The 12624-nt window shown below is 43.7% G+C and overlaps 1 protein-coding gene across 3 annotated transcripts; it reads right to left on the bottom strand.

The window, feature by feature from the left end:
• Positions 1–4359: 4359 nt before the first annotated feature.
• LOC131127594 (gastrula zinc finger protein XlCGF57.1-like) lies at positions 4360–12475 on the bottom strand. 3 transcript variants are annotated; one of them, XM_058069650.1, is made up of 3 exons: positions 12135–12459; positions 8936–10217; positions 4360–5878 (listed from the first exon to the last, which is right to left on the bottom strand). In XM_058069650.1, the coding sequence occupies exons 1-3, from the start codon at positions 12382–12384 to the stop codon at positions 4999–5001; spliced, it is 2412 nt and encodes an 803-aa protein (XP_057925633.1). In that variant the 5' UTR covers positions 12385–12459; the 3' UTR covers positions 4360–4998. The 3 variants fall into 3 exon arrangements, with proteins under 3 accessions (XP_057925633.1, XP_057925632.1, XP_057925631.1); XM_058069649.1 differs by lacking the exons at positions 8936–10217; positions 12135–12459 and adding an exon at positions 6676–6991 and having other exon boundaries at positions 4371–6230; XM_058069648.1 differs by lacking the exon at positions 4360–5878 and having other exon boundaries at positions 7359–10217; positions 12135–12475.
• Positions 12476–12624: the final 149 nt, after the last annotated feature.

The following is a 12624-nucleotide window of genomic DNA, read 5'->3' as shown; positions in this document are numbered from 1 at the left end:
ATATATACATCAGTGACTGTTTATCTGCTCCCCATTCTGTACCTGTAACAGCTCTCATTACATTTATTATCTTTTTGCATTCATCTACTACCTTTTCTACATGTATTTTCCATGTACCTTTCTGATCCAACCATATCCCAAGATATTTAAATGTGTCCACTTTAACCATGTTTTGGTCATACAGCTTCAGGTTCTGGTTTTTAATGCCTTTTTTCTTGGTTATGACCATGTAGCAAGACTTAGTGGCGATATCTTAAAGCCCCAATCATACGACCATTTTTCCACTTTCTAAATTGCTGATTACATTTGAGAGGTCTCGTCCCCTTGCCCATATAGCCTCATCATCTGCGTATAGGGCGGATCCGATCCTTCCATAAATATCAATAAATATATTATTTATCATTATATTAAATAATACTGGGCTAATAACACTGCCTTGTGGGATGCCGTTTTCTATATGATATTCGCCGGATATTTCGACTCCAACCTTTACTTTAAATTTTCTGTCAGATAGGAAATCAAGAACCCAGTTATAGAGCCTGCCTTTTATTCCCATCCTGTTCATCTTGATCAATAGCCCTTCTCGCCACATAGAGTCATATTCTTTTTCCATATCCAAAAATATAATATTCATCAGCTGTTTCACTTCAAAGGTCTTCTCTATTTCATTACATACTCTGACTACAGCATCCATTGTTGACCGTCCTTTTCTAAAGCCACACTGGTATGGTGCATACAGCTCTCGACTTTCCAGGAAGTACTGGAGTCTCCTGGCTATTATTTTCTCCATCCACTTGCATAGGTGTGAGGTTAGAGCAATGGGTCTATAGTTTTCAGGACACTTTGGATCCTTGCCAGGTTTATTGAATGGTATTAGTGCACTTTTCCAATATTCCGGCAGTTTTCCTTCTTCCCGTATTTTATTAAATAGGTAAAGTATTCTTTCCATCATTTTCTTTCTTTCCATTTCTTTCCATTTTCCGGCAATTTCTGAAACATAACATATCTCAGCTGGTCTTCTCCTGTGTTTTTACTTCCATTTAATCTTATTATCAATTCATTCCTATTAATTTCAGTATCTGTCACACCTTCTTCTTGATCTTGTTTAATTTACACATTCCTATTATTCCTATTATCTACTATCATTATTTCTTTTCTCCTTCTATGATATCATGTAGGTGATCACCACTATGTAGAGTAGCCAACTTTTTCCCCAACACATTTGCTTTTCAGTCAGAGCAATTACTCCATCATCTTCTAATACAGGTATTTTATCAAACGGTTTTTCCCACTCATCTTCTTCAGCATTAACCATACAGCCCCCATCTTGGTTTCCCTTCCAATAGAAAAGCAGTAATCCCTCCATGCATTCTGTTTACTGCTCTTCATTACTTTCCGAGCTAAAGCTTTTTTCCTCTGATATTTTATTAGGTTTTCTTGATTGAGATTCCTCCTTAACATTCTTAGCGCATTATTCCGTTCTTTTATGGCCGTGGAGCATTTGTCATTCCACCACGGGACCATAATCCCCCCCCCCATCGACGGTTCTACCAGGGATGCTCTCCATTGCTGCTTTCAATATGGGTTTTGTGATTTTTGAAGCGCATTCTTCAATACCACCTTCCATTGGAGCTGCTTCACAGCATTTCTCCCTGAATTTCCCCCAATCTGCTTTAGAGAATCTCCATTTTTATGTCTGGGCCTACCTTGTATATTTATTTCAGTGTTTATTGTACATACAATTGGGAAATGATCACTTCCTATACTTATACTTACTAATATACTTATATCTACGTATATTTATATATATACTGATATCCGTAAACTCTTCCATAACAGTTCCATTATGATCTGTTTGCCTACTACCCCATAGACTATTATGTGCATTAAAGTCCCCACACCATATCTGCTTGTCTTCGTCACAAACTTCTCTAATGTTTCTATATCTAATCATTTACAGGGGTTATAAATATGAACAATTATTAGTCTTCTATTTGATTGGTATACTTCTGTTAATCTACTAAATGCTATTCCATCCCTCACAAATGTTGCACAACCTCCACCTTGGTTTTCCTTTCTGTCATATCTCACTGACTGATATCCATCTACTATAAAGTCTAGGTGTGGTCTGAGCCATGTTTCTTGCACACATATCATATCAGGTTTTTCCCCCATTTCTGTTCTATATTTCTTGAGTTATTGTCCATTTGCTATCAAGCTTCTTGCATTCCATTGTAAGATGTGGAGTACCTGGCCATCTCTGTGTGGAGTTTGCATGTTCTCCCCGTGCATGCGTGGGTTTTCTCTGGGTACTCCGGTTTCCTCCCACATTCCAAAAACATGCTAGGTTAATTGGCGACTTCAATTTGTCCATAGGTATGAATGTGAGTGTGAATGGTTGTTTGTCTATATGTGCCCTGTGATTGGCTGGCGACCAGTCCAGGGTGTACCCCGCCTCTCGCCCAAAGACAGCTGGGATAGGCTCCAGCACCCCGTGACCCTCGTAAGGAAAAGCGGTAGAAAATGAATGAATGAATGATGCGGAGTACCATTATGATTTTAGTGAACCTGTTGAGAATCTGCATCATTTTGAATGGTTAGCATACCATGTATTTCCTCTGCTTTTATGTCCTTGATGTTTAAGAATTGTTCTGACGCTTTCACAACCGTTTTAATCCTGTCACTTTTCCTTTCTTGCTTAATGGCCACATTGATAACTTTGCATATGAATGCTATATTTTTTCTTCACAACTAAGGTGTCTTCTTCTATTGGCCACTTACGTTTACATTTCTGTTGGGGGGCAGGCCATTCTATTTGAGGTTTTCTAGGGCCTGTTCTCTGGGGCAGCCCTACTGCATGTCCTGTACACTCACTACTGGTTTCCGGCAAGTCTACTGCTTTATTTTGCTTACTTCCACCCACACCTATGTTCTTCACTGCTTCAGCATACGATACCTTGTTCTCGATTTGATATCTTTGCACTTCTTTGGCATGCCTTTGGACTTCACATCCAGCATATGCAGCACTTAAGCTTGACGTCACTAATACACTTCCCATAATCAAGTTCTCCGCCACATTTTGCACATCTTTGCCTCCAATGACATTGCTGTGCTGTGTGTCCCATCCTCTGGCATTTAAAGCATCTCAGTGGTTGTGGGATGTATTCCCTCACCCTAAAGTTCACACAGCCTATATGGATTTCAGCCGGCGTTGTTTTTTCAAAGACAAGTGAAAGTGTCCTTTATCTTAGTCATTGTGACAATTACTTTCCATTCGTCCCCAGGGCCTTCTTTATCGCTTACTTTTGCGCACATTTTTTATTAGTTTGTCTTCCATGGTCATCTACTCCACTGCCACGATTGTTTCCTTGCCATTTTTACCGGTGTTTACTCCATTTCATTAGTCCCTTCGTCACTATCATTCTCTGAGTTGCAGCTCATTGTTACACTCACGGTATAGCCTGGTTGCATCCACCCTTCGTTTTTCTTGGCACTACCAGTTGTTTGTTTGTGTTTTAGCAAGTTGTGGTTTGCGGTGCACAGGTCTCGCCGTACCGGGCCTATACAGGCCGTCGGCCGAGAGCTATGCAGTCCGCTTCCCACAACTTGCCTTCATTTGGAACGTCAAAAACTTTTCCTAAAAACTGTTCGTTTTTGTTTCTTTTCTGATTTTACCTTTATCGTATTCTTTACCAACTCCACACACGCACCACTGGACGGCGACTTCCACTTCCAGACTCTCTTGAGTTGGCTTCTCTTCTTCTTCTTCTTCTTCTTCGGTGGAGGTTTTTACCGCAGCCGACAGCTCGGATGCGTCACACTGCTGCCATCTAGCGGCAGTGTTGGAGACGGCTGACAAAGATGGACGCGCGGAATGCAGCGTCACGTGCAGCACGAGTCGCCACAGGATTTGTCACGTGATCCACCAAGAAGCATCAATTTACATATTCATTAAATATTGAAAATGTTTATGTTTTCATTCATTTTCTCTGTTTGTTGTATTTTTAATGGTTGCTGATCTCAACGAGACGCTTCCTTTTCGTAAACATTTCTAATATAGCATTTATACTTATATATAGCATTTAAAGGTATATATATATATATATATATATATATATATATATATATATATATATATATATATATATATATATATATATATATATAGCATTCCATTCACACACATTCATACCTATGGACAATTTTTTTTTTTTGGGGGGGGGGGGGTGGGTCTAACATTTTTTTGCAATGGGGGGTAAACCGGATTACCTGGAAAAACCCCACACATGCACAGGGAGAACATGCAAACTCCACACAGAGATGGCCGAGGGTGGACTTGAACTCCAGGGCGGGGCAAGAGAAAAGAACAAAAGAAAAGTGTCTTTTATGTTTGGGGGGGGGGGGGGGTCTTGGAAACAAAGTCATCATATAATAAAATAATAATAATAATGATATTATTATTTATTGTGATATATAGACTATCACAATAAAGTCATCCAGCAGCTTAGTGGAAGAAGAGGGAGAATGTTGAGATTTTTTCAAGTCGTGATGTCACGACAAAGGAAGAAAATAAAGTTGTCATTTGGGGAAAAAGTTGCAATATTTTGGGATGATGAGATGCTAGTCCCTCGGCTGACCCCAAGCGTTGCTAACCTCCGTGACGTGGCAAGATGGCGGCACTGGAGACTCGCCACTCGCATCCTAAAGCAAAGTGACCTCTGACCACACCCCCTCTTTTATTACAGAAACATAGAACACAGCATGGAGAAGATACAACAGCACATTCCAAGGAGGCTTTTCAACCTTGTTAGAGCCCTCAGGACATGAAGTAACACCCCTACAGTCACCTGTACACTCTTATTACCCAACACAGTCGACATCAGAGAAAAAAAGACGTACAAGACCCTGTGGGATGCCATGGACTCGCACGTGAGCAGTTGAGCTTCCTGCCGGTCTCGCCCGACCTCAACCCCTGGTGGCCAACGCTACGAAGAGCGTTTATTCTCCGCCGTGCGTTCGCATGTGCAACATCAGCGTGTCGTGCAGAGAGAACGTTTTGGTGCAGCACGAACACCGGAAGGCTTTTTCTCCCGCGTGCGTTCTCATGTGTGACGCCATGTTGGACTTCTGAGCAAATCCTTTGCCACAAACTGAGCAGCTGAAAGGTTTCTCACCCGTGTGCGTTCTCATGTGGGACACCATGGTTCCGTTGTGAGAGAAGCTTTTGTGGCAAACGGAACAACTGAAGGGTTTTTCTCCCGTGTGTTTCCGCATGTGCGAGACCACCGATGCATTGTTGGCGAACCGTTGGTCACACACTGAACACCCGAACGGTTTTTCTCCCGTGTGAGTCCTCATGTGGGAGTCCATGGTTTCTTTCTGAGCGAATGCTTTAGTGCAAACTGAGCATCGAAAAGGTTTTTCTCCCGTGTGCGTCCTCATGTGTCGCGTGAAGTCGCTCTTGCGAGAAAAACTTTTATCGCAACCGGAGCAGCTAAAGGGTTTTTCCCCAGTGTGCTTCCTCATGTGCGCCAGCATGTGGGCGTTCTGAGTGAATCTTTTATCGCAGACAGAGCAGCTGAAGGGTTTTTCTCCTGTGTGTTTCCTCATGTGTAGCAACATGTGTGGCCTTTGGGTGAATGTTTTGTCGCACACCGAGCATCGAAAGGGTTTTTCCTGCGTGTGCGTTCTCATGTGTGTCGACACATGTATCTTCATGGAGAAGCTTTTGTGACAAACGGAACATCTAAAGGGTTTCTCTCCTGTGTGCGTTCGCATGTGCGATACCACCGATACATTGTGAGAGAATCTTTTATCGCACACGGAACACCGAAAGGGTTTTTCTCCCGTGTGTGTTCGCATGTGACGAGTCAAATAGCTCTGATAAAAAAAGCCTTTGGCGCAAAAGGAGCAAGTGAAGCGCTCTTTACCCGCCTTCTTTTTGTCGTCATCATCGTCGCCGCCCGTATCGCTGCTCGGACACAGCCGGGTGTCGTCCCCGTCTCCATCCTCGGGAGAGTGTGACGTCAAGTCGTCGCTATCGGATAGCGGCGCTAAGAGGTCGTCTGCTTGCAGTTGGTCTTCGTGATCTTCAGTCTTCATCGAGATGACCGTCAGCGGCAACGTGGCGAGACCCCCTCCCTCCTGAGTGACCCGCTGTTCCTCCTGTTCCTCTTTCACATGGGGGGGCCGGGGGGAGCGTTCTCCATGACCACCGATCAGCTGGACATCTGAGGACACAAACGCACGTGAGTTCACAGGTCCACCACGCCAGCGTCGCCTACAGTTCAGGTAATCATTTGGGGTGGAATTCGGCCCCCAACAGAGATTTGGCTGAATTGCTTACAATTGCACATTCCGGCCAGTAGATGTCGGGGCAGCAATGTAGCTTGATGCTACCTGCTAGCTTTCCTCCTTCCAGCACCCGCAAACGGATATATGGCCATTTTTGAACATCTGACGTTCTTCCTATTTTGGCAATAAAACTAACAAAAAAACAAATACGTGTGATTTTATGAATCAGGCCGAAGTAGCATAGGTTTATTAGGAACGCTATAGTTGGCTCGTGTACGCAGGCCGCCATCTTGGATTATATGCTGTCGTTGTCCCACCGGCTATTCCGTTTATTAGTGACATCAAGTGATGTAAACGTGGCTGGCGAACATGACAACACACCTCGAATGTGTAACCCCATCCCGGTCTTGCTAACAGCTTCCAGTTGTCGTCGAAGCCGATCCTTCTCCTCTCTCGTCCGAGAAAGTTCCTCCTCGTAGGACGCTATGGTTCTTTCAAACATTTCCGATATTTCATCGGCCGCCGCCATTAGTCGCTCCTTCACCAACTCTTTCAGCATTTTCTTAGGTTTTTTGCGCCGTCTATTTCACTTTCAACGTCGCTCTGTTCTCTGTCGGCGCCTGGCTGCCAACTTCCGCCTTTTCTTCTTCGATGGAAGTCTGGCCGAAGTCGCGCTTCTATGACGTCACGCGGCCATCTTGCGGGACCGATGAAGATTGCCGACTACAGAATGAGAGCATCCATCCATTTTCTACCGCTTATCCTTACGAGGGTGGGGGTGCTGGAGCCTATCCCAGCTGTCTTCGGGCGAGGTGCGGGGTCCACCCTGGACTGGTGGCCAGCCAATCACAGGGCACATATAGACAACCATTCCCAACACACTCAAGTATGAGAGCATAATACCTGGACTTTTCCAGAAAATATGGAAATATCATTTTAAAAATGTTGTATTATTTTTATTAAAAAGTAAGGAAAATGTACTTTTCTCCCCCACAAGAATTTATTGTGAAATTAGAATTTCAGCAGCAGCATTTTAAAATGTCATTGTGTAAAAATGTTGTGCTCTTGTTCATTAGATTAGATTAGATTAGATTCAACTTTATTGTTATTGCTCATGTCACTTGTACAGGGCAACAAAATGCAATTCATACGTTCATATTCGCAATACACAAGATATTTTGTCAAAGTGCTAATGACTAATTGTACTTCCATGTGAGTGTACCTCGTACGCAGGCGTGGTGGTACACACAGTGTAGACCAGTGGTCCCCAAACTAAGGCCCGGGGGCCGGACACGGCCCACTTCCACATTTGTCCCGGCCCCCTGAACAATAAAGCATGGTAATTTTTCTGTCATAGAACTGCAAATGGTAACCTATTGTGACGTGACTACAACCACACTTTGCCCCAGTCATAGAATATAAACAAACATACGACCCTGACCCTGGCCCCCTTCAGAGGAACGAAAAGTCATGTGGCCCTCACTGGAAAAAGTTTGGGGACCCCTGGTGTAGACCCTCGTGAGGATAGAGGCCGTAGAAAATGAATTTCAGAATTTTGACTTTTTATTTCACTTTTCATCTTGTAGTTTTGACGTTTGACTTGTTAATATGACTTGGGATATTCCATGATGATGATGATTCCATGAAACAGGATATGGAACTTTAATGCTGATTAGAAATGTTTAGCCCGTAGTCACTTTTTCAACAGCTGCTAGCCATGCTAGTTAGCACGGCTAACTATTGCAACAACATGACCAGTGGGCTAAAACGGCTAGTTCCACGGTACAATCATAGTTATATGTTGATAAACGTCGAATAATAATAGATCTTCGTTGCTAGAACGTCTTTGTGAACCTCTGGGATCCGTAGATGAATCCAGTCCAGATTTGAAAAGTCAGAGTCCCGTGATTTTCACGTCTAAATGTACATTCATTATGTTTTAACAAATAAGATCAAAGTTTCACAAATCACAAACTGTAATTTTATGACTCTTTGGGGTCCGTAGAGGAATCCAGTCCAGAATTGAAAAGTCCAAGCCCAGTGCTATTTCAAGTGGAGCAGAGAAATGTACCTTGGTAGCATCTTCCACAATGGCTGCCAGGCAAAGCTCCGACGTTTCCACTCCGAAACGCCCGACGTCCCAAAAACAGACAATGAGTGGACATACTGTGGCACGACTTTTGGGTGGATAAGGCTGGCCCGTGGAAGCCTATGATGCAATAGAACGGCAGAAGAGTTGGCTGACGAAAGCACCAACGTCGTAGTCCCAAACCCTGCCAGTGCCAGTCAGCAACTAGAAAAGTACGTACTGCAACTTGGTGCTAACGCAGAGGTTGTCGTTCCTTTGACACGGTTTGACCTCAGACACAACAGGAAGCGAACCAGCAACAGGGCTGCACACGATTTGGGATCATTCGCCGCAACGTGGAGCGTTCGGCCAAAGAGTGGTTGAGAAAACGACCAACACCCTTTGGAGGACGTCAAAGTCGGGGGTGACTTTCTGGATCTCTAAGAAAACAGAGGTCGGAAGCTGAGCTCCTCACCGGAATTGAACCGGAAGCCAACTTGTGTGACACATTGGCGGTTCAGACGGCAGGAAGACGTTTATTCCCTGCTGTGCGTCTGCATGTGTGTCATCAACGTGGACTTGTGCGAATATCGTTTGCCGCAGACGGAGCAGCTGAAGGTGGTTTCCCCCGTGTGCGTTCTCGTGTGCATGACCATGTTTGCCTTTTGAAAGAATCTCTTCCCGCAAACCGAACAAGCAAAGGGTTTCTCTCCCGTGTGCGTTCTTTCATGTACACCCAGAGACACCTTCTGGGCAAAGCTCTCGCCGCAGACCGAGCAAGTAAAAGGTTTCTCTCCAGTGTGGATTCTCATGTGCGACACCATGTTGGACTTCTGGGAGAATTCCTTGCCACAAAAGGAACAACTGAAAGGTTTTTCTCCCGTGTGTGTTCTGGTGTGCGTGATCAAGGTGATCTTCTGCGCAAAACTCTCACCACAAACTGAGCATGTGAAAGGTTTTTCTCCTGTGTGCGTCTTCATGTGCGACGTCATGTTGGCTTTTTGAAAGAATGTTTTACCGCAAACTGAGCAACCGAAGGGTGTTTCTCCCGTGTGCATGCTTGCATGCGCCGCCAAAGCCACCTTTTGAGCGAAACCTTCGCCACACGCTGAGCAGGTGAACGGTTTTTCTCCCGTGTGTATTCTCAGGTGTGTTACCATGTTTGCCTTGTGGGAGAATTTTTTGCCACAAACAGAACAACTGAAAGGTTTTTCCCCAGTGTGCGTCCTCAAGTGTGAGTCCAGGTTGACCTTTTGGGCGAATCTTTTATCGCAAACTGAGCAACCAAAGGGTTTCTCACTGTGCGTCCGCATGTGCGCGTTCAAATTGCTTTTGTAAGAAAACGTCTTGCTGCAAACAGAGCAGGTGAAAGGTTTTTCTCCTGTGTGCGTTGCGGTGTGAGCAATCAAAGCGACCTTCTGGATAAAGCCGTCGCCGCACGCGGAGCACTTGAAAGGTTTTTCTCCGGTGTGCGTTCGCATGTGCAGAGTCAAATTGCACTTATAAGAGTAGCCTTCACCGCACACTGAGCAGGTGAAACGCTTTTTACCCGCCTCCTTATCACGGCGCTCGGACTGTCTGTTGTCAACGGGAGTCCTCGTGTTGCCTTCACGGTCCGTATCGCCGCTCAAAGCTTCTTCAGCTTCGCTATCTGACAGCGGGGCTAAGAGGGCGTCTGCCAAGTCTTCAGACTTCGTGGAGGCGACAGTCAAATCAGCCTGCTCCGACCGTGGAAGACAACCTCCTTGCCCAGTGACCCGGAGGTCCTCCTCTTCCTCCTTAACGTGGGGGGGCCCGAGATCCTCCTGCGGCTGAAGTGGATCTTCTGCTTGATGACCAGTCAGCTGCTGCACGCCTGCAGGACACAAACACACTTGAGCACACAAAGCTCTTCTCCATCAGATGTGTGTGGGCCAGATGAAAAGTTATTGTCAAAAAAGGCAAATTACACATCAAATATGTTTTTAAAGTGGTCATATTATGAGAAACAAGCGGAGAAAGTTAGAATGTTACAAGAATGAAGTTACAGGAATAAAGTTAGACTTAAAAATGTACAAACCATTCAAACACCAAAAAAGAGCAGAAAGTGAACGTTGGGGAAAAAGTTGCAGGTATCTGCAGCTGTGTGTCGGCCTGATGCACAGCCTATTTCCCTGGGCAAATTACTGTAAAAAATAGCCAAATTACATATAAAATATGTTAAAAAATATATATATATGTTTTTAAATTGGTAATAAAATGAGAAACAAACCAAACAATGTCAAAAAACTTTGGAAAATTTGGGTTGCTGAAAAAGTCAGAATATTGCAGGAATAAAGTCCAACTATTCTTCATAATAAAGTCTTCATGGTGAAAGGAGAAAGAATTGGAAACAAAACATGTGACATATGTCAGATTAGATGACCTCATCTGCCACCCACACGCGGAAAACGCTCATGCTGCACAGACAGTATCATGTGATGATCACAAAACCCGCTAGTTTGATTTCATAGGCGCCAAACTCTCATAGAGAACCAAAATGGCGTCCATGCAAAACTATTCTGTGTGTTACATGTACTATCGATGAGATACGAGAAATAGCTTTTCATTAGTTTGCCTCTTTACAGGCCAATGTACACAAACGTGATAGCGATCAAGGAGGCTAACCGTTGCTGTTTTTATTAAATATTTTATTACAAGCTTCAATTGTACAAAACAATAACAATATAAGCAGAATTACAGGAACATAAAAGTGCAATTCTACAGAACAATATAAACATAAATAAAAAAATAAAGAAAGGAATGTGCGAGGGATATTGCTTGAAAATAAGAACAACAAAATAAAAATAGAAAACATGTCACTTAAGCTTGTTCTTCATATGAATTGTTTTTAGAACGTTCTCCAATGTATGAAAGGTTTTCAGTGCTTTTCTGTTTTTGAATATCAGTTTCCGTGATTCATATAATATTTTCAGTTCAGAAGAAAACTGGTGAATATTTGGCTTGCATAACATGACTCTGGATTTGTGAATATGGAATTTTCCTAATAAACAAAGACATTTCACAGCATTCTGCAGATCCTTACGAAGGTTGCATTGTAGAAACAAGACCATTTCCATTTTGATGTCAATGAGTGTATTAAAAGACATAAAAAGTAAAATAGAAACTGATTGAAAATTGATTCCTCTTCTATTTTGCATGAGCATTGTGACGAGACCCCCTCCATGAATTTGGCTAAACGTGAGTTGCAAGGGTAAAAATTGTGGATTGTTTTAATGTGAAGTTCTTTCACTTTGTTTGGAATAAAAAACTGATTGTGTTCATTCCATAGCTTTTCAAATGGGATGTGAGGGAAGGAGTTTCTCCAAAATACAAGAGCCGTGGGAGGGCAACCTCTATCTAATCTAAGCGTGTTCCTTATGTGTTTGTTATCACATTTGCTGTCAAGAATGTTCCTCCAAAGCCCAGGTGGCCCAGAGCTGTATATATGAACTCATGTTCCACAGAGTCAAATGCCTTGTAAAAATCTAAAAACAGAATGAGTGCTCCATCATCAACAAGATGTGAATAATCTATCATATCCAGCACTAGACGGACATTGTCAGGTATGTGACGGCCTTTCATGAAACCTGACTGTGTAACTGAGATGATCTCTTCCAAACAAGGTCGTAGTCTTTTAGCATATAGGGACGTCAAAATTTTGGAGTCTGAATTCAGCAAAGTAATGGGTCTCCAATTTTCAATATAGAGAATATCCTTATTGGGTTTCGGCAGTGATGGTGCCCTGGCTAACCTTTGCTGTGTAGCATCATCCCGGCCTTGCTAGCAGCTTCCAGTTGTTGTCGAAGCCGCTCGTTTTCCTCTCTCGTTCGACAAAGTTCCTCCTCGTAGGACGCCATCGTCCTTTCAAACAGCGCCAATATTTCCTCCGCAGCCACCATCAACCGCTGCCTTACAAACTCTTTGCTAAACGACATGTTGGTGTCGCGTTTTGGCGCCGTCAATCGGGGCTTTTGTTTCTGGTCGTCTCCCAACTTCCGCATTTTTCTTCTACTTCCGTGGCGCAAGGCTTTGAGGGCATCCGTCACGTCACAACGGCCGCCATTTTACAACGGTATTGAAGACTGTTGGTTACGGTCGTAGTTGTGAACGACTGCCGCCACCTTGCAGCGGTATTGAAGCTTTACGGCAGCGACTGGAATATTGGCACCGGCTCTTTCGCTCCCGACGGGTCTTTGCTGTTTTATTTTTTGGCTTAAATTCGTTCATTACCAAAAGTAAAA

This window comes from Doryrhamphus excisus, chromosome 4 (assembly GCF_030265055.1).
Source record: "Doryrhamphus excisus isolate RoL2022-K1 chromosome 4, RoL_Dexc_1.0, whole genome shotgun sequence".
In the NCBI taxonomy this organism is placed as follows: domain Eukaryota; kingdom Metazoa; phylum Chordata; class Actinopteri; order Syngnathiformes; family Syngnathidae; genus Doryrhamphus; species Doryrhamphus excisus.
Note: the sequence above shows the minus strand (reverse complement) of the source record. Positions and strands in the feature narration are given on the sequence as shown.

What these genes read in the sequence shown, in the direction of transcription:
- LOC131127594 (XM_058069650.1), bottom strand. Translation starts at nt 12,384, where the DNA reads ATGCGGAAGTTGGGAGACGACCAGAAACAAAAGCCCCGATTGACGGCG. An exon ending in GATGATGCTACACAGCAAAG is followed by an intron (nt 10,218 to 12,134) that starts GTTAGCCAGGGC and finishes TGTGTCCTGCAG; the next exon opens with GCGTGCAGCAGCTGACTGGT. An exon ending in CGATATTCGCACAAGTCCAC is followed by an intron (nt 5,879 to 8,935) that starts GTTGATGACACA and finishes TTTTTATCAGAG; the next exon opens with CTATTTGACTCGTCACATGC.